Source organism: Pyrgilauda ruficollis, unplaced genomic scaffold (genome assembly GCF_017590135.1).
Source record: "Pyrgilauda ruficollis isolate IOZ18807 unplaced genomic scaffold, ASM1759013v1 scaffold9, whole genome shotgun sequence".
Lineage (NCBI taxonomy): Eukaryota > Metazoa > Chordata > Aves > Passeriformes > Passeridae > Pyrgilauda > Pyrgilauda ruficollis.
The window spans coordinates 8,524,175-8,544,508 of NW_024531043.1; the positions used below are offsets into that span (position 1 = coordinate 8,524,175).

Here is a 20,334-nt window from a genome sequence, read left to right on the forward strand (position 1 = left end):
TACAAAGGGTGATTTGGTCCCAAGAGAAGACAGACCAGAATCAGATCTTTCGTATTTCAAAATAATGTTTTTCCTAATACTGCATCGCATTTGCCATCCTGTTTGTGAACAGCATTAATAAAAGTCTTTTAATGAAGACAACAACAAATGAAACTCACAAATACAGAAGTCTGTAAATGCCCACAGCTTGATCTCTCATCCAACCACCCTCTCCAAGTGATTGCTGTAGCAAGGATCTTGCTCAGTGCTCCTGTCACTTGGTTCCCACTCTTCTATCAATTTAAGCAACTCAGCCTCACTGTCTCCTATCACAAGGGCAGAAATGCATTGTGAAAAAATGAATGCAAATGTTTTCTATCAAAGCAAACTTCTCAAACTATTTTTTTCTCCATTTCATACTCTTTGTCAACAGTGCACCACTGTATTCTTGTTTTAGATGGCAGGTAAAAGGTCAGTGATGCCCTACTGGCATTGAATTAAGAGGAAAGACACCTCTGAAAGTCAACCTTTGGTACAAACCTAGCAGGAAAAAAGTATGCTTAAAAGCCATCTACAACAATTTCTTATTCTGCAAATCTGATATGCAATTTGGTGTTTTTAAGAGGAAAACAACTGCATCATTTGATGTATTTAGGCCTCCCAGAGTTTTTTTTACATCTTCTGTCACAGTTTCAGTGTTGCTGAGATGGTTTCATTGCATTTTTGAAATATTCATCCTTTTTTTTCAGTTTATTTAGGATTCAGACCTTTCACTTAAAATACTTCCAACTTTGAACTTTCACTATAATCCAGCAAGCTGAAAACCAGTTACTTACTTGGAGGCATCACATTTTCTACCTGCAGTGACTACAGCCTTCTCCAGACTGACTGCTTTATGTTCTACTGAAGCACTGGAGCATGTCAAAGGCTGTAGGTCTTAAACATGTTCAGCAGCTTAATAATATGTAAGAAATTTTACACAGTTCATGCAAAAGATTTACAGCAGACCCTGAAATGAAATTAGGCATTATAGCAAGATAGGCTGCCCATGTTCTTCAACTTAATAAACCTTCCAGAATGGTACAGGTGTATACTGGTTTCCAGAGTAATACCTACTCAAATGCTAGAGTGTTCTTAGTGAAACTCTAAAATGTTTTACCAAGAGACAGAAAATTTCAGACAACCTTCAACAAAAGCAGCAAGATAAACAGGGTTTAACAAACAGGTATCTTTTGAACAACCAGAAGGAATTAAAGGATGACTGCAAAAAGAGAAGACTGATTTTAAGCTTTCAGCTATGGGGGGGTTATTCAACAGTAAAGAATATTATCACAAGTTGTGCAGAAAGATTGATTTTAAGCTTTCAGCTATGGGGGTTATTCAACAGTAAAGAATATTATCACAAGTTGTGCAGAGGAAGAGTAGATTTTCTTACGTGAGCAGCTGTGTTACTGTGTACTTGCTCCTTTATGTCAGCAAGATGTCAAAACCAGATTGGGACATAGGACTCTGAACAGAACCTGTTACTTGGATTTCTTATGAAAAGCCTCAATTCAGGTATCTCTGAGAAAGCTCAAGGACTTAGGAACGAAAGATAAAACCCTGAAACAAGTTAGAGAACCTTAAGCATAAGGAACTGCTGTGCATTGAGAAAAGGTACAAGCAATAATTCATTGTGGACTCCTTTCCTTGGCACCCTGTGCAGGGTAGAAAATTCTTTTGGCATACATCTGTATAAACAATTTCTTGCTATATTATTGGCACATACTGTGGCTTAAATTTTATGTCTAAATTCTCTCAGGAAAAAGACAGGCATCTCCTTTACCTCACCACCAAAGTCACCTGGGACTTGGGTACAGATAATAACCCAGCATTTGACCCTCCTAATGGCAGCAAGCAGCCATTATCCCTGTTATCTGATTTACTTATCATGTTTACCCAAATTAACGGATGCTGTTCATTTCATCAGAAGTTACACTGTCTTCAACTGACTTTCCAACTCCATGCGTACAAAGAAGCTCAGCACAACGTAAAATGTGAATCTCTTTGCTGAGAACCACTTTCCTCCAAACTCTGCATTGTTTGGGGAGGGGAACATCAAAAACCACAAATAAAATTTAGAAGCCAATGAACCCAAGATGACTGAAATTAGCAAGTATCCTGCAAGTTTTAAGTGCTGGCTTTACTTTCTACAAAGCAAAAGACTTAAGCTCAGCTGTAATATTCCTTCCCTACCCCATGGATTGTGTAATTTCTACATCTGAGTTTACATCAAGTCCAAACAAATAAGATGATGTGAAAAGCTGTTATTACCAGAGGGACTGCTTTTCTATCCATGACTAGATTTGAAGATATTTCTTCCTTTACATTTTGTAAAAATTAAACCAAATGGCCAAGCATAGTTATGTGCACCAGTTTCAATGGCTCAGTAAGACAAAGGTGTGGCTTAAGCCACAGTTACATTCAGTATTTGGATTTTATGCTTTACCAAGGGCAATTAAGAGGATATTTCACCATTAAGCAAGATGGAAAGCTACTTCCCTGTTCCAAAGGCCTCTGAATTACCTTTTCAGTAAAAGTAAAAATATTTAACAGATTGGAACACAGAAATCTTAGGGTGTTTCCTGGCCACCCTATGATTGTGGTGTGCTTATGACTGTTAGTAAGAAAACAAAAAACAAATAATATAACTTCAGATTCACACATCAAACCAGAAAAAAATAATCAAAAAACATCAACAATAAGCATCAGAAGCTCACCACTTCCAGTCTAAAATCTGGCATCTACAACTCCATTTCTTCTTCTGCACACCCAGATATTCCCAAACTAGCATATGGATCTGGAGACATGGCAGTCTGTTGTGATCCAGAGAACGTTTCAGTCTGTGGGTCAAAAGGAGCTCTTGGTGTTGGCTGCTTAGCTTGACACACTTCTGTACTCTGCTGCTTGAAGTTCTTAACAGAAACAGACTTCAGTTTATCTGTCATAAATTCAGGAAGAGGTTTCCAAAGCACAAGCTCCATAGAAGGACGGCTCCTAGAAGGGATGGAGTTTCAGTAAAATTTAAGTTCTCCAAGCACAGCTATTAAATGCAGAAGACCTGTATCTTCATCCTTTGAGCTAGCCTGGAACCATATTCCAGAAAATATATACCTTTCTTCCCCCCCTATTAAATTTCCTCTTCCCTATTCCCTAGTTCCATTATTTCTAGTTCTAACCCTGTATTTCTCTCTTTTTTGCACCAAACTTGACCACCATTGGTCACACTTCAAGATCTTCTCATTTTGGAAATTCATGTACATAAAACCAAAACTGATACTGGTTCACTCAACAAATTTCACTCTGTAGACATGAGGAGTACAGAACACATACTTGATGACCACTACAGTTACCTTTGTTTCTTTTTTACATTAGGACAGTTTTTCCTATTTTTAACCAGATGAGTGGTCTGTTATACAATGTTGGCTGCATCATGCAGTAATCAAGGACATCTCCATAAACATGAAATGAGGTCTCTCTTTTCAATTGCACATGTTAGCTACATAGCACCATGATTTCCTCCAGAACTTACATAGATTCTATTATTTTCTTTGTCAGGACTTCACCAAAATCCCTCTTCATCCCTTTCTTAAGGGTATCTGACAGGATAAGAGTGGGCAGATTGCTAACATTTCCATCAGCATGAACTTCCTCATCTTCATCAATTATCCTAGGAATGGAGGGGGAAGAGGGAGATAAACACTATTGAGCATACTGTTATCAGGAACATCCACTACAGTCACATCTACGTGCTCTGCTCTGTGCAGATCTCTCACCTAGGCTGGGTACCAGAAGCAGCAGGGCCATGTTAACATGAGTCTCTCTTGGGCCAAAACACCCTGAGAAGGACTCATCACAGAAGCCACTCGAGCAGCAATGCCACTCCTGGTACCTGAGCTAGCTTTGTTACCCCTGTGTTATCCCAGCAGTGTCAGTGCAAACATACACTGAGAGAAAATAAACCAATTCCCTCCAAGGGAAACTGTGTGATTCAGTCACATTACACAAGTGAGTCTCAGCTATGCAGCTGCTTCACCTGCTCAATGCCCCAAAACTGGACTTTGAGAATTATTGCAAAGGTAGTGCTTCACTTTTCACAACGCTGTGCCAGTTTCTGAGATTAAATCAGCACAAACTGTTGAAATGTTTAGAACAAATGGAAGCATCTCTTTTGGTTTTAGTTTTACAGAAAATTTAGCAGTGTAGCTGGGAAGAATAGGGAATAATCGTCCAAGAAGACCAAAGCAGACACAGACAGATAATAGATTTCACTACTCTGATTTACCCATTAAAAAAAAATAACATTCCAACAGTACCTTGCTTCGCCTTATGCATCATCTATGGAGTAATCTACAACAAAATCTTGTTTTAAAATTTCTATAACTTTTGGCTTTTCTAATCATCTGCAGTGGTCATTTTAGATACTTTGGAATACCAGCTCACCTGCAATCAACTGATACATACACACACCATTCCCAGAAATCTTTCAAGGGCCTGAATTCAGTAAAATTATTTAAAGACTACAGCAGACTGTCCACAGCCACCCAATTACCCCACATCACATCATCAGCAAGATCAATCTCAGCCTTACTGCATATGTGCAGAGAGACCTCTTTGGTTCATGCTACTCCCTCCACTGACAAATTCACATCTATTTAAAGTTTAAATCACAGAACAAGCTGCAGTTGGTAAAAAAAAAAACCAAAAAAACTGAGCTCAAGCCTAAGCAGGTAAATGTTAGAATTTGAGCTTCTGGATGCTCACAGAAGAGCATTAAACCAAATTATGGTATATTGAAGCTGGATAATGATTGTGAGCAGGGTGTTATTTACTCAGCATCTCCTGCTCTAGCACCATTTCAGATCAGCCTGAAGTCTCACAGGACCACAGGTCGCCTAAAATGAAATAATTTGAACAGAGGGTTCATCTCAGACTTACAGCAGTGTTATCACACTGCTAAGTGCTATATTTACCCCTGAATGCCCACCAAAAAAGGGAAAGCTCAGCAAAGCCAGGCTACTCAATCCCTGCATTTACCTGTCCTCAATTTCCTGAAGTTTCCTGCGAGCAACCTCGCATTGCTGTTCCCCCATTGTCTGATCCATTTCTTCACAGGGAATTTCTAACATGGCAGTTTCAGGACCGCTGCCACCATACTGACTTGCTACCTCCCCAGCTGCCTGCTGACCTGCACAAAGAATCCATTCTTCAGTGTTGGGATTCAAAGGGCAATTTTTGGCTCCTGTCAGTCTCTTCTTCCGCACAGGACAGCTAGGAAACAAAGGAAGTTTACAACTGTCAAAAAAAGAAACGTGGCATTCTACAGGAACAAATGTAAAGTGCATTTCAGCAGCATTGACACACTATGGCAATGCAGCCTCAACAAAGAAAATAAATCCACATTGCTCTTAGTAAAATGTGAGTACCTATTCAGGAAAGTCAGTGCCACACAATTAATTAGGTAGTAGAAATGGATTTTGGCTCATGTGCAATTCAAGGGAAGAGTTCCAAATGGAAACAATGATAGATTTCCTTCCTGTTTGTATTGTAGGTGAGATGTGCTCAAACAAAACAAAAAGCAAATTGGGATTTTTCAGGCTAAAAAAGACAAATTAATTTACCCTTCTGCCTCTTCTTCTAGCTTATGCTTCTTTCCACATCGCACAGAGACACTACAAAAGAAAAACAGTTACTCAGCTTCAAATTGTATCCTTTGGTTACACTGATATTGTCAAACAGTATTTTCCTCCCTTTTAAAATTTCATCTGAGATCAACAGTCACAATATGTCACCAGCTGTGATGGGAACAAACGTTTGGGACAATAAATAACCACTTTGTTACAAAGGAAGTCAAAGGCGGCTGTAATTACTCAGTTCTCTGAACAGAATTCCACGTTAATTTATTCTCCTTTCGTTATTTAGTTTTCCACAAGAGGCAAGACCAATTTTTGCTAAAATTCAAATGCTTCAAGAAGCAAAACATGACCCAGCTTGAGTCTCTTAATACTCTGTATCAGAGGAACACACTGAAAAAATACTGAAACAAATAGAAGAGATTGAAAGTACGCAAAGATACTGGCACACTCGATCACCTTCCTTGCCTTTCAAAAGGCTCCTTCACCCCCACCAGCCAGCTTCAAGGTCCTCAGCAGAGCACAATACAATTTTCTAACCTCCTACCAGCGCAACACTGCTACAAGGAAACAAATCCCAGCCGCCTCGCAAAGCACCCGCCGCGGTTCCCCACTGCCGGCGCTCCGGCCTGGCCCTGCGGGACGGCTCTGGCACTTACTGGCTGCGGCTCCTGCTGAAGGAGCTCACCGGGGCCACCGTCAGCCCCTCGCTGTGGCTCCCGAGCGCGGCCAGGGAGGCCAGGTCGAAGCTGCTCTGCAGACAGAAGCCGGAGGATCCGTCCACGCCGTCGTTTCCGATCCCTGCCATGACCATCCCGGGTGGCTGCAGACGGCCGTGGCCGCCGACTAAGGGCTGCGGGCCGTGGCGGTCCGGAGCGGCGGCCGGCGCTGTGGGGAGCTCCACGGCCGGGCCCGCCGGGATGCCCTGGCAGGATCTGCCTAGCGCTGCCATTTCCTGCTGCGGGGCAGAAAGCGCACATCAACGCCGCAATCCGCGCTGCGCCACGCGCCGGCCCTGCCCGAGGCGCTCCCGCAGGAGCCCCGCACGAAACCTCCTCCGCCCGCAGCGCTCACCCGGGCCGAGCCGGGCCCGCGGCTACGGCCGCCGCTACTGCCCGGGTCCTTCCAGGCCTTTCGCCGCTATCGATAGGGACCCGCGGGCACTGTGGGAGTTGTAGTCCCGGGCACTGGGAGACCTCTGGGAGTTGTAGTCCCGAGTGCTGTGGGACTTGTAGTTCTGGGTGCTGTGGGAGACGCGCTCTGGGAGCGGGGTCCCCGCCGCGGCCCGGGAGGGCGCCGCGGGGTCCCCGCCGCGGCCCGGGAGGGCGCCGCGGGGTCCCCGAGGAAATCCGAACAGCCCCTCTCTTGTCCGTAGCCCGGCTTAATCCCCGCAGCGGGGCGGGCACGGTCCGGCAGCCAAATCCCGGTCAGCTGAGGAGCTCAGGCGGGCTCGGGGAGGTGGCGAGCGGAGCTCCGGGCGGCAGGAGGGAGGGATGGCGCCCAGGAACACGGTAACCACCCTTGTCTTTAGTTGCGGGAGGCTGCGGGTTCTGCGCGGAGTTAGAGAAGGACAGTGTATTACACAGTGTAAGAGGTGGGAAAGCTCCCTGAGGCTGCTGTGAGGCTTTATCGAAGTTGGACATCCCTGTCACAAAAAAGTTCGGAATCGTTGTGGAGAGTCCCAATGGGCGGGGAGAAAAAAACACCAAAACCAATCAAACAAAACAACAAAAAAAAAGTAAAGCTGTGTCTTAATACATTAGTAACTTAAGTTTTTTGGCACCTTTTTTTTTTCTTTTTTATTTTTTTTTTCCCCTGTAACGTAGTTTATTAAATTTTGCAAAGGAAATGTAATTCAGCCCATGCTCAGAATGGAGCACCAGCCCCTGCTCAGAGGGTCTAGCTCGCCCTGCAAGGTAAGCAGAACCATCCTGAAGGTGGATCCTGCAGGGAGTTTGTGGTTTTAGCAATGATGTACACATGTGAAATGTGCGGGAATTTCATGGCAGCTTTTGAGTAGAAATACATTAAGGGATTAGACTCGTAAGGTTTTGTGCTTTCCTTGGACACCTGGCTGTGGTAGAAAGTGGAAGCTATAAAAGCAGCTTTCTGATTCTAATGTTTTAGCGCCGCGGGGTCCCCGCCGCGGCCCGGGAGGGCGCCGCGGGGTCCCCGAGGAAATCCGAACAGCCCCTCTCTTGTCCGTAGCCCGGCTTAATCCCCGCAGCGGGGCGGGCACGGTCCGGCAGCCAAATCCCGGTCAGCTGAGGAGCTCAGGCGGGCTCGGGGAGGTGGCGAGCGGAGCTCCGGGCGGCAGGAGGGAGGGATGGCGCCCAGGAACACGGTAACCACCCTTGTCTTTAGTTGCGGGAGGCTGCGGGTTCTGCGCGGAGTTAGAGAAGGACAGTGTATTACACAGTGTAAGAGGTGGGAAAGCTCCCTGAGGCTGCTGTGAGGCTTTATAGAAGGTGGACATCCCTGTCACAAAAAAGTTCGGAATCGTTGTGGAGAGTCCCAATGGGCGGGGAGAAAAAAACACCAAAACCAATCAAACAAAACAACAACCAAAAAAAAGTAAAGCTGTGTCTTAATACATTAGTAACTTAAGTTTTTTGGCACCTTTTTTTTTTCTTTTTTATTTTTTTTTTCCCCTGTAACGTAGTTTATTAAATTTTGCAAAGGAAATCTAATTCAGCCCTTGCTCAGAATGGAGCACCAGCCCCTGCTCAGAGGGTCTAGCTCGCCCTGCAAGGTAAGCAGAACCATCCTGAAGGTGGATCCTGCAGGGAGTTTGTGGTTTTAGCAATGATGTACACATGTGAAATGTGCGGGAATTTCATGGCAGCTTTTGAGTAGAAATACATTAAGGGATTAGACTCGTAAGGTTTTGTGCTTTCCTTGGACACCTGGCTGTGGTAGAAAGTGGAAGCTATAAAAGCAGCTTTCTGATTCTAATGTTTTACATTGAATACAAATTGAATTTTGTTTGTGTCATGTTTTTGGAATGAAGTGAACGCCCTTATAAGCTGTCGAGAGTTCAGAACCACGAGGCTGTTATCTGTGCTCTCTCCAAACTCCAGTGTGAGACAGCATACCAGTGTCACGAGCCCGGCTGATTTGGGCAGGAAGAGCAAAAGATCTGTCATAATAAAACCTAAGTTATATGATGTATGTTCATTATTTTGGGTTGTATGTTTGTTTATTTATTTTCTGTCCCTTCTAGATTCCCAGTTGTACCCATAAAACACACAAAATAGGTTTACAGTACTTAATTAATATAAGGGTCTGAGTGTGCAGTGCCACATTCCAAAACATCAGTTTTGGTTTTTTCTACCATACCCACTGCAGCCCTTACTTATAACACTTAGTTCATGGCTTTGATTGACATTCAGAGAAATACTTTTTATTCTTGGAAACTGTAAGGAAATGTTAATTGGATTTTACTTTAATAAGATCAATTTCAGCTTGCAAATTTCAGGGAGGGAGGAAGGAAGGAAGGAAGGAAGGAAGGAAGGAAGTTTTGATGAATTATCTTTAGGAAGGACACAGCTCTGTCAGAATACAGTACAATATCTGGAATAACTCAGCATTTCTGGGAACTGGACCAAGAATGAGAATGATGAAGAATTAGTCTACACACTTTACAATGAGAAATTCAGGGAGTACAAGTTTATTAAAAGAAATATGTTCAGCCTTTATATATGAAGGGGAAATTTGATCACTGAAGTGTCTTTAATATAGGAGATGTTGTTGTGTACAGCTGGACTTGATCAATAAGATAGTCTGAGATTAAATTAGGACCTAATTTAAAAGGAAAGGTTTGCTAGACATTTGAACTGGATGTTATTTTTAGTATGATCATATTCAATAAAAAGTAAACTCAGAGAGCACCTCATGAGAATATCAAACACTGTATAAATCTCTGGAGATATCTGGCCATATCCAAAGTATGGTTTATGAGCAGTTAGATTCTTGTGATTTGGATGTATCACAGCAGTAGTTTGTGTTGACTTTAAAATCTGTGAATCTGTGACTCTATGAATTTTAGTTTGTGAATACTGATTTGAGACTGTAACTAGGTCATAGATATTGAAAAATTTTAAAAATACATGCTAATAAACTTTAAATTTAATATTCTTGCCAGTGACAAATTATTGTGAATGGGGTACTAATGCTTTGCCCCTGCCAACTTGCAGACATTGAGTAATCATTTTAGGGACTTAAAATATAGCTTAGAGGGAAATAAAACATTGTTGCTTCTCACACCTTGATTAAAATGTGACTCACAGAAATTGAGATTTGGTTAATTCTTATACTGGGTCCTTGTGTTTCTAACACCAGACATAAACAATCCTAGCATTCTTTCATTAAAAACAGGCACTGTGAGCAGTGTGGCTTATGCAAAAAGCATTTACTCAGTTTCTAATAACAGCTGTAATGGTTTTGTTGCCTACACTTAATCTGGAGACTTGTAATTGTGGTATTTCTGAAGGCTGTTAATGATCAGGGCCAAAAATAGCCTGAAATGCTTCTCCTGCTGCAGGTGTTCAGGAGTTCAGGTGGTTTTTTAAACTAATACTTTGACTGCTCCAAACTAAATACATGATGTATTTCACCATAATTTTCCTTTAGATATTACATGTGTGTGGGCTCAGGGTCCTGTCTCTGTTTATGCCCATGATTTTCTTTTGCTCCCCAGCTCCCCAGCTGGACGTTGTTCCTGGCTGTTTGTGCTGTTGGAATTGGAGGCACCTTTCAGTATGGGTACAATGTCTCTATTATCAATGCACCCACGCAGGTAAAAGCTCATCTTTTGTTCCCTGGGCTCTTTCCTCTCTGAACTTGGCCACGAGGCCAAATGTGCCTTTGCTGTGATCACAGTGGGAGCTGAAGCACTCTTCCTCTCATGTGAAGGAATCTTGTTCATTTCCTATGTGGTTTCATGTGCATTTGTTTGTGAGTACGTCCAGTCAGAGCTATTCTATGTCAGACAAAAGTGCTAAATAGGCCACATAAATACCTTTATTATTAGAAAGATTAACTGAATAAGTAATATATTTTTTGGTTACTAAAATCACCCAAAACCCTAAGGGTAGAATAGACCTGAACATTTTCAGTTGGAAGGGACCTACAATGACCATCTAGTCCAACTACCTGACCACTTCAGGGCTGACCAAAAGTTAAAGCATGTTACTAACAGCAATGTCCAAATGCCCTTGGAGCATTGACCACTTGTTTGGAAGCCTGTTCTTCTGCTTGACCCCCCTTTCTGTAGGATATCACCACTTTTTCTCCAAATGTCAAGTTTAATCCTCCCCTGACACAACTTTGAGCCATTCCCATTCCTTCTATCACTGGATAACAGGGAGAAAGTACAGTTACTATTTACAGGTAACCATCACAAGGCAGATTACTGAAAAAGTCCTTCTTAAGGAATTAAAATGTTCCATCTGTAGTGGCTGAGTATCTTGAAGGTGTTTTCACTTGTTACTTGAGCGTTCTTTGCTGTAGCCTCCAGGATTCTGCATATTTTGTGGATGACTCAAGGATCTAAGCCAATGTTCTTGTGAAAGTGATGGGTATCAGCTTTTGCTACCAGCTGATTTATTTGCTTGGGAAACTGTGAAGATTGAATTTGCAACCCTGTATGTTTTTTACAAAGCTTAAAAGAAGCTGTTTGTGAAAGAACATGTCATATGCTGGGAGCAGAGAGATAGTCCAAGCAGTTTGTTCTTCTGTAATCTGTGTTTGCAGGCAAAGAGGAAGAGCCTCTGATTACAGATACATGCCAGTTCAAGAGTTTCTAAAGGCAAATTTTAAAAAACCAAGCATGTGGAATAACAGCTTCAAAGTTCTGACACACGAATACTGTAAGGTGGAGTATTATTAGAGTTGAAAAAGCCATTTTACTCTTTTGGATTATACTAAGGCAGGGAGATTTAAATCAAGTGTCAGAATGAGTCCCCTGACAGTAAAATTTTTTAGGTTGAAAGGTCTCTGTGCTCTGAGATGTTCCTAAAAACAGTAGGGCCAGCCATCCACCCTGTTCCTCTTCTTGTTCAGAAGGACCTCAGAGCTCTCTCGTGGCAGTGCATGTCAGGGTTGTGTTTCCCCTCTGCTGCAGCACCTGAGGCAGGGCACAAAGCAGAGCTGCTCAGCAGCCTTTGAGGTGTGTGGGGAGTAGGAAACACAAAGTCTTCCTTGTGGTCAAGGAAGATTCTGCCAGATGATATCTCTTAGAATTAACTCCCAGAACTGATTTTCAGGACTGGGGTGCAAGTTATTTGTAGTGCTGTGTGTAGGGCTGTATAAAATGCTACACATTCATCACTCTTTTCTACTGCAGCATATACACAAGTTCTTAAACGAGACCTGGAGTAGTCGTTATCACAAGGAGCTAAATCCAGATTTGCTGACTTTTCTTTGGTCTGTCATTGCTTCTATCTTTTCCCTCGGAGGCCTGTGTGGAGCCCTGATTGGAGGCAGCATGGCCATACGCCTGGGCAGGTCAGTTGCAGCAGCAGGCATATGAAAGCATGTTTGCTTGTCCTACCTTCCCACTGGAATTGAAAGTAAATAAACGGGAAAAGAGTGGGAGAAAAGAGTACCTTGGTGAAAGTGAATTTTCACTTTAAAACTGAGTTTTCTAGTAGAATTTTACAGTTTATTCCAATGTAACTTTCAAGGATGAGCCCTGAATTATGACCTTTGTCTTAGTCTTTGCATTACATTTACTGAAATCTGAGTAGGAGAATGCACACAGAGTGTGTTGGAAACATGAGTTTCCCCATGACACATTTGCAGTCCTTGTGCCAGTAAGGATGTGCTGCTTCATCTGTTACACTTCATTTGTCTAAGTGAAGAAACCCCACTCCTACCTTGTCAGGCATTTCTGTCATGTTTAGACATTTTAAAAACATAAGCAGTTGTATCAGATATCTGGGTTTTCTGGGTTTCCAGGGAATAGCATGTTTCTTCAGCATAAAGTCAATTTATCCCTCCACATTATCAGAAAAGAACCTGTTTAAAAACCACATTGTTACAGATTTCCATAATATCTGGTTGAGGTGGGTTGTTTTCAGTGTTGGGGGTTTTTTTGTTTGTTTTAATCAGTTTTTGTTTGTTCTGTGGTATTATTATTATTATTATTATTAATTTTGTTCCTCCTTTTTAGGAAAGGAGCTCTTTTGATGAATAATATTATAGCAATACTAGCCTCCATTTTAATGGGGATCAGTTTTCCTACAGGATTGTTTGAGTTACTGATTGCTGGAAGGTTTTTGATTGGCATAAATTCAGGTGAATTATTTCATATTCCTACTATCAATAAACTATGGTGAATGATAAGTTATTATTATTTCTGATCCTTTAGGTTTTATGATGAAAATGTTCTGTAGTGTAGCTTGGAATCTGAAGGCAACTAAATGAATAGGAAATTAATTAAGTCCCATTTTGTATGTGTTTTGGTTTAGTAACTCCTTGCAAAGCAATTTCTATTGATAGGAAAATGTTTTTTCCATTTACTTGCAGGTATTGGGCTCTGTGTGCAGCCTCTTTATATTGGGGAGTTTGCCCCAAAACACCTAAGAGGTGGCTTGGCCATGGGGACTTCCATCTTTCTGACTGGGGGAATTCTGACAGGACAAGTAATTGGTTTGAGGTAAGAAATGTCTGAGGGTTTTTTTTCCTGTTTTGTGTTATTCCTGTGTAAGGAATTCCAATTTCCTACAGCACATTGCAGGACATTCCTTGTGCCATTGCAGCATTAGAATTCACACAAGGTCTTCCTGGGAGAAGAAAATCCTGCTTGAGTCACCTTATTCCTACAACTGCCAGCCATCAGTGCTGTGTCCTCAGGGGAGTAGTGTCAGTTTGGATGGGTCACCAGAACAGCATCAGTAAAGCAGCCACATTTGAGCTGAGTTCATGTTTTCTGCCAATTTCTTGCTGGAGACAGTGGATGTTGGCAAGGGCTTGAGGGCAAAGGACTCACACTTCTGTATCACAGCACTAGCACTGCTTTTGTCCCTGTGTGATCAGAGGAAGTTGCTCAGGCCTTCATCCAGCTGGAACTTAGAAGTTTCAAGTGCAGAGACTGCACTAAACAGTAACCATTAGCTAATTATTATATTTATTTGCGTTCTTTTTCCACATTTCTCACAGAGAATTATTAGGTGGAGAAGAGCATTGGCCTCTGTTGCTATCCAGCAGCTGTATTCCAGCATTAGCCCAACTGTTATTCCTTCCATGGTTTCCTGAAAGTCCCAGATATCTTCTTATTGACAGAGGTGATGAGCTGAGCTGTGCCAAAGGTAATACCTATACTTTCTGTTCTCCAAAAGGGTACAATGAATATTTTGGGTTCCAGATTCTCATTTTATCTTCATCCACACAGCACTGTTGTATCATCTAGTACTTTTTGGCACATGTTTTTCCTCCAGTGAGCTTATATGGAAGAGGGGATTGTGGAACTCAGGAGCCCATAATGGGTTATGCACAAAACTTTATTATCCTGTTTCAAATATAAGTTCATTGACTGGAACTCCAAGCTGATTACTCTCAGTGAAAAGTTCATTATCAGGATGATCAAAACTCCTACTCTTAACCTTAAGAAGACAGATTGTCACTTGAGATATATTTAATCATGAAGATTTTAGAGGAACTGATGCCTTTAAATTTTAAGTCTTTAAATTTTAAGACAGTTTGTAAAGATTTCACTCTGGGATCCAAATGACTTCTGATTATATTTGCCTTAGGAGAAGGATTTTCTCTCTTTGCTCCAGCTCACTAACGGCATCCCATTGGCAACATTAAAGTCAGGGCCATAACAAAGGACTCAATATCTGCCTAGAATTTAAGCAAAACTCCTCAAACTGGTAAGAGTGTCATTTAAGAAAAAGACTGTTTGAAGATCTGAGGTTTAGATACAAAATATTTTGCCTGGTGAATATTTCAAAGTCAAATGTTCCTCTAGAAAGAAGGAAAAAAATGCCACAGAATTCTCCAAATCCACCACAGCAAAAAATGTTGAAAAACAGCAAGGGAACAAGCAAGTCACAAAGCAAATTTTTCATATCCTAGCAAAAGCTAGGTCATTATGGAAAGAGATTATTTCCCAGGATTGTGGTTAATAGATAAATGTAAATTATTTTTTTCTATTTGTAGCTTTGAAGCGATTTCATGGCTCCTCAGAGTATCGAAGGGAGATGGAAGACATCCAGCGGGAATGCTTTGCCTTAGATGGGGAGAAACCCAAGAAGCCCTGGCAGCTATTCAGTGACCGTGCTGTGAGATGGCAGCTCATCACTGTCATCGTGATGACAATGGGCCAACAGCTCAGTGGCATTAATGCTGTAAGAGTTCACATGAACAAACAGCTTAAATAATGATTTTATTTCCACCTTGAGCTGTGCCAAAGGTAATACCTATACTTTCTGTTCTCCAAAAGGGTACAATGAATATTTTGGGTTCTCAGATTCTCATTTTATCTTAATCCACACAGCACTGTTGTATCATCTAGTACTTTTTGGCCCATGTTTTTCCTCCAGTGAGCTTATATGGAAGAGGGGATTGTGGAACTCAGGAGCCCATAATGGGTTATGCACAAAACTTTATTATCCTGTTTCAAATATAAGTTCATTGACTGGAACTCCAAGCTGATTACTCTCAGTGAAAAGTTCATTATCAGGATGATCAAAACTCCTACTCTTAACCTTAAGAAGACAGATTGTCACTTGAGATATATTTAATCATGAAGATTTTAGAGGAACTGATGCTGTATAGTCTTTAAATTTTAAGACAGTTTGTAAAGATTTCACTCTGGGATCCAAATGACTTCTGATTATATTTGCCTTAGGAGAAGGATTTTCTCTCTTTGCTCCAGCTCACTAACGGCATCCCATTGGCAACATTAAAGTCAGGGCCATAACAAAGGACTCAATATCTGCCTAGAATTTAAGCAAAACTCCTCAAACTGGTAAGAGTGTCATTTAAGAAAAAGACTGTTTGAAGATCTGAGGTTTAGATACAAAATATTTTGCCTGGTGAATATTTCAAAGATCAGATGTTCCTCTAAAAAGAAGGAAAAAATGCCACAGAATTCTCCAAATCCACCACAGCAAAAAATGTTGAAAAACAGCAAGGAACAAGCAAGTCACAAAGCAGATTTTTCATATCCTAGCAAAAGCTAGGTCATTATGGAAAGAGATTATTTCCCAGGATTGTGGTTAATAGATAAATGTAAATGATTTTTTTCTATTTGTAGCTTTGAAGCGATTTCATGGCTCCTCAGAGTATCGAAGGGAGATGGAAGACATCCAGCGGGAATGCTTTGCCTTAGATGGGGAGAAACCCAAGAAGCCCTGGCAGCTATTCAGTGACCGTGCTGTGAGATGGCAGCTCATCACTGTCATCGTGATGACAATGGGCCAACAGCTCAGTGGCATTAATGCTGTAAGAGTTCACATGAACAAACAGCTTAAATAATGATTTTATTTCCACCTGGTTTTCAACCATTTATTAACACAAAAGATCCACATAGAGAAGCTCAGCGAAACGTGATAGGTGGGAAAGAATGTCCTTGCATTATTTTGGTGTTTCTCTTTCATTTTTTTTTCTCATTTCTGTGTTTCTGGTATGCAAACTTTTTTAAAGAATGACTTGATACTTCCTCTGAAAAACATTCCTATGAAAAAGTAAATAAAGGTGGATCACTTTATCTCAGTGTGTCTGGTTTAAGAATATAAAGCATATTCAGTAAGTTGAATAATCCTCTTGGCTTTTAGGATAGCAATATGTTTATTTAGACATGAATTTAACAGATTGTTATTGCTGCTTTTGTTGAATTAGTAACTCACAACATAAAATACACTGATCTGTATGTTTAGTATGAGCATGACTTTGTTTCCAGACAATGTTTTAAATACCAGAAAAACCTCATTGTTGGTTTTGGGTTTGTTTTTTTTTCTGTTGTAGATTTATTTCTATGCAACTTACGTTTTTGAACAAGCTGGGATCGTGGCAGAAAAAATCCCGTATGTGACACTTGGCACTGGAGTGTGTGAATGTCTCACAGCCCTCTCCTGTGTAAGGAGCGGTTTGTTCTACCTGCCATACAAGCAGTAATGATTCTTCTTGAAGAATATTGGTAAAAATGAGATCAGTATATTAACAGAAGATTCTATCTTGTCCACAGGGTTTGCTGATAGACTATGTGGGAAGAAGATGCCTTATCATTGGGGGTTATCTCCTGATGACGCTCTGGTGCACTGTTCTGACCTTCTCTCTGACTTACCAGGTGCAAAGGACTCGTTTCTGTTACCCAGTGTGACTGAGGAGTGAAAAGGGCAAGTGGTGACACAGTAAGGGGGAATGGGTTTAAACTGAGAGTAGAGTTAGATCAGGTGTCAGGAAGAAATTCTTCCCTGAGGCCGTGGCACAGGGTGCCCAGAGAAGCTGTGGCTGCCCCATCCCTGGAAGTGTTCAGGACCAGGTTGGATGGAGCTAAGAGCAACCTGGGCTAGTGGAAGGTGTCCCTGCCCATGGCCAGGAGTGGGATGGGATGAGCTGAGCTTTAAAGCCCCTTCCAGCCCAGCCCACACTATGATTACATAATTCTATGATACAGTTTACTACAAATCATTGAATGAACACTATTTAATTTCTCTGAAGCAGAACTGTTAAATAAATTGGCTGTAAAAGAGTTGTGAAAGACTGCTGGTCTTAATTGAAATAAAATACAGAAGGAAACATAACTCTTAAGCCAGACTTTAAAACTGGGTTATCAAAATTTGAACTAAACCTTCTAATTGTCTTCTGTTTCAGGAGCTGTACTCCTGGGTGCCTTACATGAGCATGATGTGTGTATTTGCCTTCATCTTGAGCTTTGGGCTGGGCCCAGGTACTGCACAGGAGCGTGTGTGAGTGGGGGAAGGTCTGGGAGGCCTGAGGTGTCACACAGCCAAGAAGCCTTTGCAGCACAGCTGCTGCTGCTCTGGCTGAGGAACACAAGTGAGACCATCCTGTAGCCCACAGCTGAGGCTTACCATGCATGATTCTGGGGCAGTTATGTGTGAGGGAGGGCTTACTTCTGTCCTTCAGAGCACAGGTGTTCTACACTCCTGCTCCCTGATCTGTGCTGCTGAAATGGGGCTGTGTTTTACTGGGAAACTTCCTGCAAGGGCAGTAGCCTCAGAATTGTGCTGTTAGGAATTATAATAGATCAGCTAGTAGCATATTCAAAAGCAAGTCAATCTTTTGTAGCATTGGAAATACCTCAAATGGACATTTAGCACAATTCTCTGTTCTGTTTCTGAACCATCCCCAGGTGGCATAACAAACACCCTGACAGCTGAGTTATTTGTACAGTCCTCACGTCCTGCTGCCTACATGATCGCAGGGACTGTGAGCTGGATTAGTTTCTTCACAGTTGGAATGCTCTTTCCCTTCATAGTGGTGAGTATGCACAGCACAATTTCCATTTCACCTGCTCCCAGGTTCCATCCCATTGCTTGTATTGTATTATATTCACTTGTATATATAATTGACACTTGACCAGGATGCACACTGCCCCTCAAATGAGTTTAACTAGATTCAGTCCCTCCTAAAAGTATTTTTTACACCTCACAAACCCCAATATAACATGACAAATGAAAAGTAAAAGGAATGAACTGGAGGGTAACGTTCATGTTCAGATGAAAAAAAAACAGAGAAGGTATCAAAAGCAGAAGAACTTAACCAGGTACTGAGATTTAGATAAAACATTTTTTAATAGTGCCTTGTGCTTTTATGGCAAAGTAACATTGAGGTGATACCTGTGGTCAGTAAGTCACATCTCTGAGAACTTGCTGAACTGACACAGTTCTGTAAGCAGAAGATTATTAAGAAAGGCAAGACAGGTTTTCATCTCCAGCTTTGTATTTTTAGTTTTAGCACATATTCTTGACAGCAAAACCGACAGGAACAGCATGCATCTGGGTATCTGGATCTGCCTGTCCTTTCTTCATGGCTGAGCTCTGCTTCTCAGTAAGATAGTTGGTTTTTTTAATGTACAGTATTGAAAAATATTAATATTCAGAGAAAGTTAAATTATATAGTCTTAAAAATATGTGACAGCTAAGTAGCAAATGTTGACTTTAAATTGTGACATTTGACTGTTTAAATGGTTTATCTTATTTTTAAAATAAAAGTCTGTTGCACAGCACTTGACAGTCTTTTATCTAAAAAGTTACAGGTGAAGATTAGGTTAAATGACTCCTTTTAGAAAAACATCTGAGCAGCAATGTTAAGTGTAAATGGAAACAAAAAGCTTATTTTCTCAAACCTACTGTTATTACACTTGAAATATGTTGCAATCACATTTATTTTCAGAATGGACTGAAGCAGTATTGTTTTGTGGTGTTCTTACTGGAGTGCGTCTTTGTTGCTGCTTTCATCTTCCTCATAATTCCTGAGACAAAAAACAAATCCTTTCTGGAAATCAAAAAGGAATTTCACAAGCTTAATTTTGGAAGAAATGCCAGGAAAAAGGAAACGGAGCTTTATGAAAGAAGGCAACTTCAAGATGAATTTTTAAAGATTTCTGCATAATTTCACAGATGCAACCGAACTTTGGTGAGAATTATGAACCTTGTAATACATGATCAAGTGGCTTATTAAATCTTCCTGTGTATTTAGAGGAAGTGTAACTAAAGGCACGTTAGTTCTGCTGAAACGCTGTTAAAACGTGTATGCTGAAATACAATTAACAATATATTGTATTATCCACAGAAAACTTCATCTTTAGCTGTAACCTGCTGCTGTAGGGATGCAGAAATGCCAGGGAGGATGTTCAGTGAGCCCCTCTGGCAGATTTCTGCAGATAATTCAGCAACTCTTCGTACATTTCAAGCCCTGTCTTCAGTTTGGGTCATTGGGCGTATCCAAATGCTTTGCTGAGTGTAACATGGTGAGTTCTTGTTAAAACCCACACAAGAACTGATAACTGACAGCTGATATTTGAAATATTCCAGTTTATGTAGAAATAGTGGTATTTAGTTTCTGTTTTTCCACTTATGTAACTTTGAAAGCCTTAAAGACATTCCTCATCCAGTCCTACTACTGCACTGTGCAATGAAAGTACAGCACCTCTCTGATTAGTGGTATTTGTAATAAAAACTTGTATCCTGATAAAAGACTGACTGGAGTTTCAATTTGGTTATTTTTTTTCCCCCTAACCTAGCATCTTAACATTTTAAACCATGGAACAGGGTAAAACTACTTCTAGTTTTGGAGGTTAGTTCCCATCAGACTGAGATCTACATACCAAAAAGCATGAAGTGGCAGAGAGGACAGATGACAGGAATTAAATACTTTTAACCTTTAAATTACAGGGAGCCTGCAGGACATGCTGAATGAGCCTTCTGCCCCCTCTCCAGTATTTTTTACTGGACTCTTTTTCAACTTAAAATAAATTCTTCACATGTTAGGAAGTAAGAAATCTCACATGTGGAGTTTGTGTGCCTCTCTGGTATTTGTTTCCATTTCTGCCACTGCCAGGACAGTACAACTTTTCCTGGATGTAAGCATTTCCAAATGCCATCTGTTATCCAAGTGCTGCAGCAAGCATGGAATTTCTTTTATATTTATTTTCCTCCTCTCAGAATTAAGCTTTTAATGGAAGTATAGGAAACAAACACCCTTGGTC

At 41.2% G+C, this 20,334-nt stretch overlaps 2 protein-coding genes across 17 annotated transcripts; one reads left to right on the forward strand and one right to left on the reverse strand.

The window, feature by feature from the left end:
• Nucleotides 1-1,591: 1,591 nt before the first annotated feature.
• CCDC117 (coiled-coil domain containing 117) lies at nucleotides 1,592-6,771 on the reverse strand. 2 transcript variants are annotated; one of them, XM_041488649.1, is made up of 5 exons: nucleotides 6,311-6,770; nucleotides 5,640-5,690; nucleotides 5,056-5,289; nucleotides 3,551-3,688; nucleotides 1,592-3,015 (listed from the first exon to the last, which is right to left on the reverse strand). In XM_041488649.1, the coding sequence occupies exons 1-5, from the start codon at nucleotides 6,601-6,603 to the stop codon at nucleotides 2,763-2,765; spliced, it is 969 nt and encodes a 322-aa protein (XP_041344583.1). In that variant the 5' UTR covers nucleotides 6,604-6,770; the 3' UTR covers nucleotides 1,592-2,762. The 2 variants fall into 2 exon arrangements, with proteins under 2 accessions (XP_041344583.1, XP_041344584.1); XM_041488650.1 differs by lacking the exon at nucleotides 3,551-3,688 and having other exon boundaries at nucleotides 6,311-6,771.
• Nucleotides 6,772-6,922: 151 nt separating this feature from the next.
• LOC121364910 (solute carrier family 2, facilitated glucose transporter member 11-like) lies at nucleotides 6,923-19,825 on the forward strand. 15 transcript variants are annotated; one of them, XM_041488634.1, is made up of 14 exons: nucleotides 6,923-7,162; nucleotides 7,478-7,567; nucleotides 10,351-10,449; nucleotides 11,998-12,158; nucleotides 12,826-12,950; nucleotides 13,182-13,311; nucleotides 13,815-13,963; nucleotides 14,817-15,004; nucleotides 16,626-16,736; nucleotides 16,846-16,947; nucleotides 17,475-17,550; nucleotides 17,977-18,104; nucleotides 19,020-19,262; nucleotides 19,419-19,825. In XM_041488634.1, the coding sequence occupies exons 1-13, from the start codon at nucleotides 7,145-7,147 to the stop codon at nucleotides 19,236-19,238; spliced, it is 1,596 nt and encodes a 531-aa protein (XP_041344568.1). In that variant the 5' UTR covers nucleotides 6,923-7,144; the 3' UTR covers nucleotides 19,239-19,262; nucleotides 19,419-19,825. The 15 variants fall into 15 exon arrangements, with proteins under 15 accessions (XP_041344568.1, XP_041344565.1, XP_041344570.1 ...); XM_041488631.1 differs by having other exon boundaries at nucleotides 19,020-19,825; XM_041488636.1 differs by having other exon boundaries at nucleotides 7,497-7,567; nucleotides 19,020-19,825.
• Nucleotides 19,826-20,334: the final 509 nt, after the last annotated feature.

Coding starts and splice junctions, on each gene's coding strand:
- CCDC117 (XM_041488649.1), bottom strand. CDS start 6,603: ATGGCAGCGCTAGGCAGATCCTGCCAGGGCATCCCGGCGGGCCCGGCC. Junction 5,691..6,310: donor TTCAGCAGGAGCCGCAGCCA/GTAAGTGCCAGA, acceptor TTTCTTTTGTAG/TGTCTCTGTGCGATGTGGAA. Junction 3,689..5,055: donor CTTCAGGAAATTGAGGACAG/GTAAATGCAGGG, acceptor CTCCATTCCTAG/GATAATTGATGAAGATGAGG.
- LOC121364910 (XM_041488631.1), top strand. Junction 10,450..11,997: donor TTATCAATGCACCCACGCAG/GTAAAAGCTCAT, acceptor TTTCTACTGCAG/CATATACACAAGTTCTTAAA. Junction 18,105..19,019: donor TGCTCTTTCCCTTCATAGTG/GTGAGTATGCAC, acceptor ATTTATTTTCAG/AATGGACTGAAGCAGTATTG.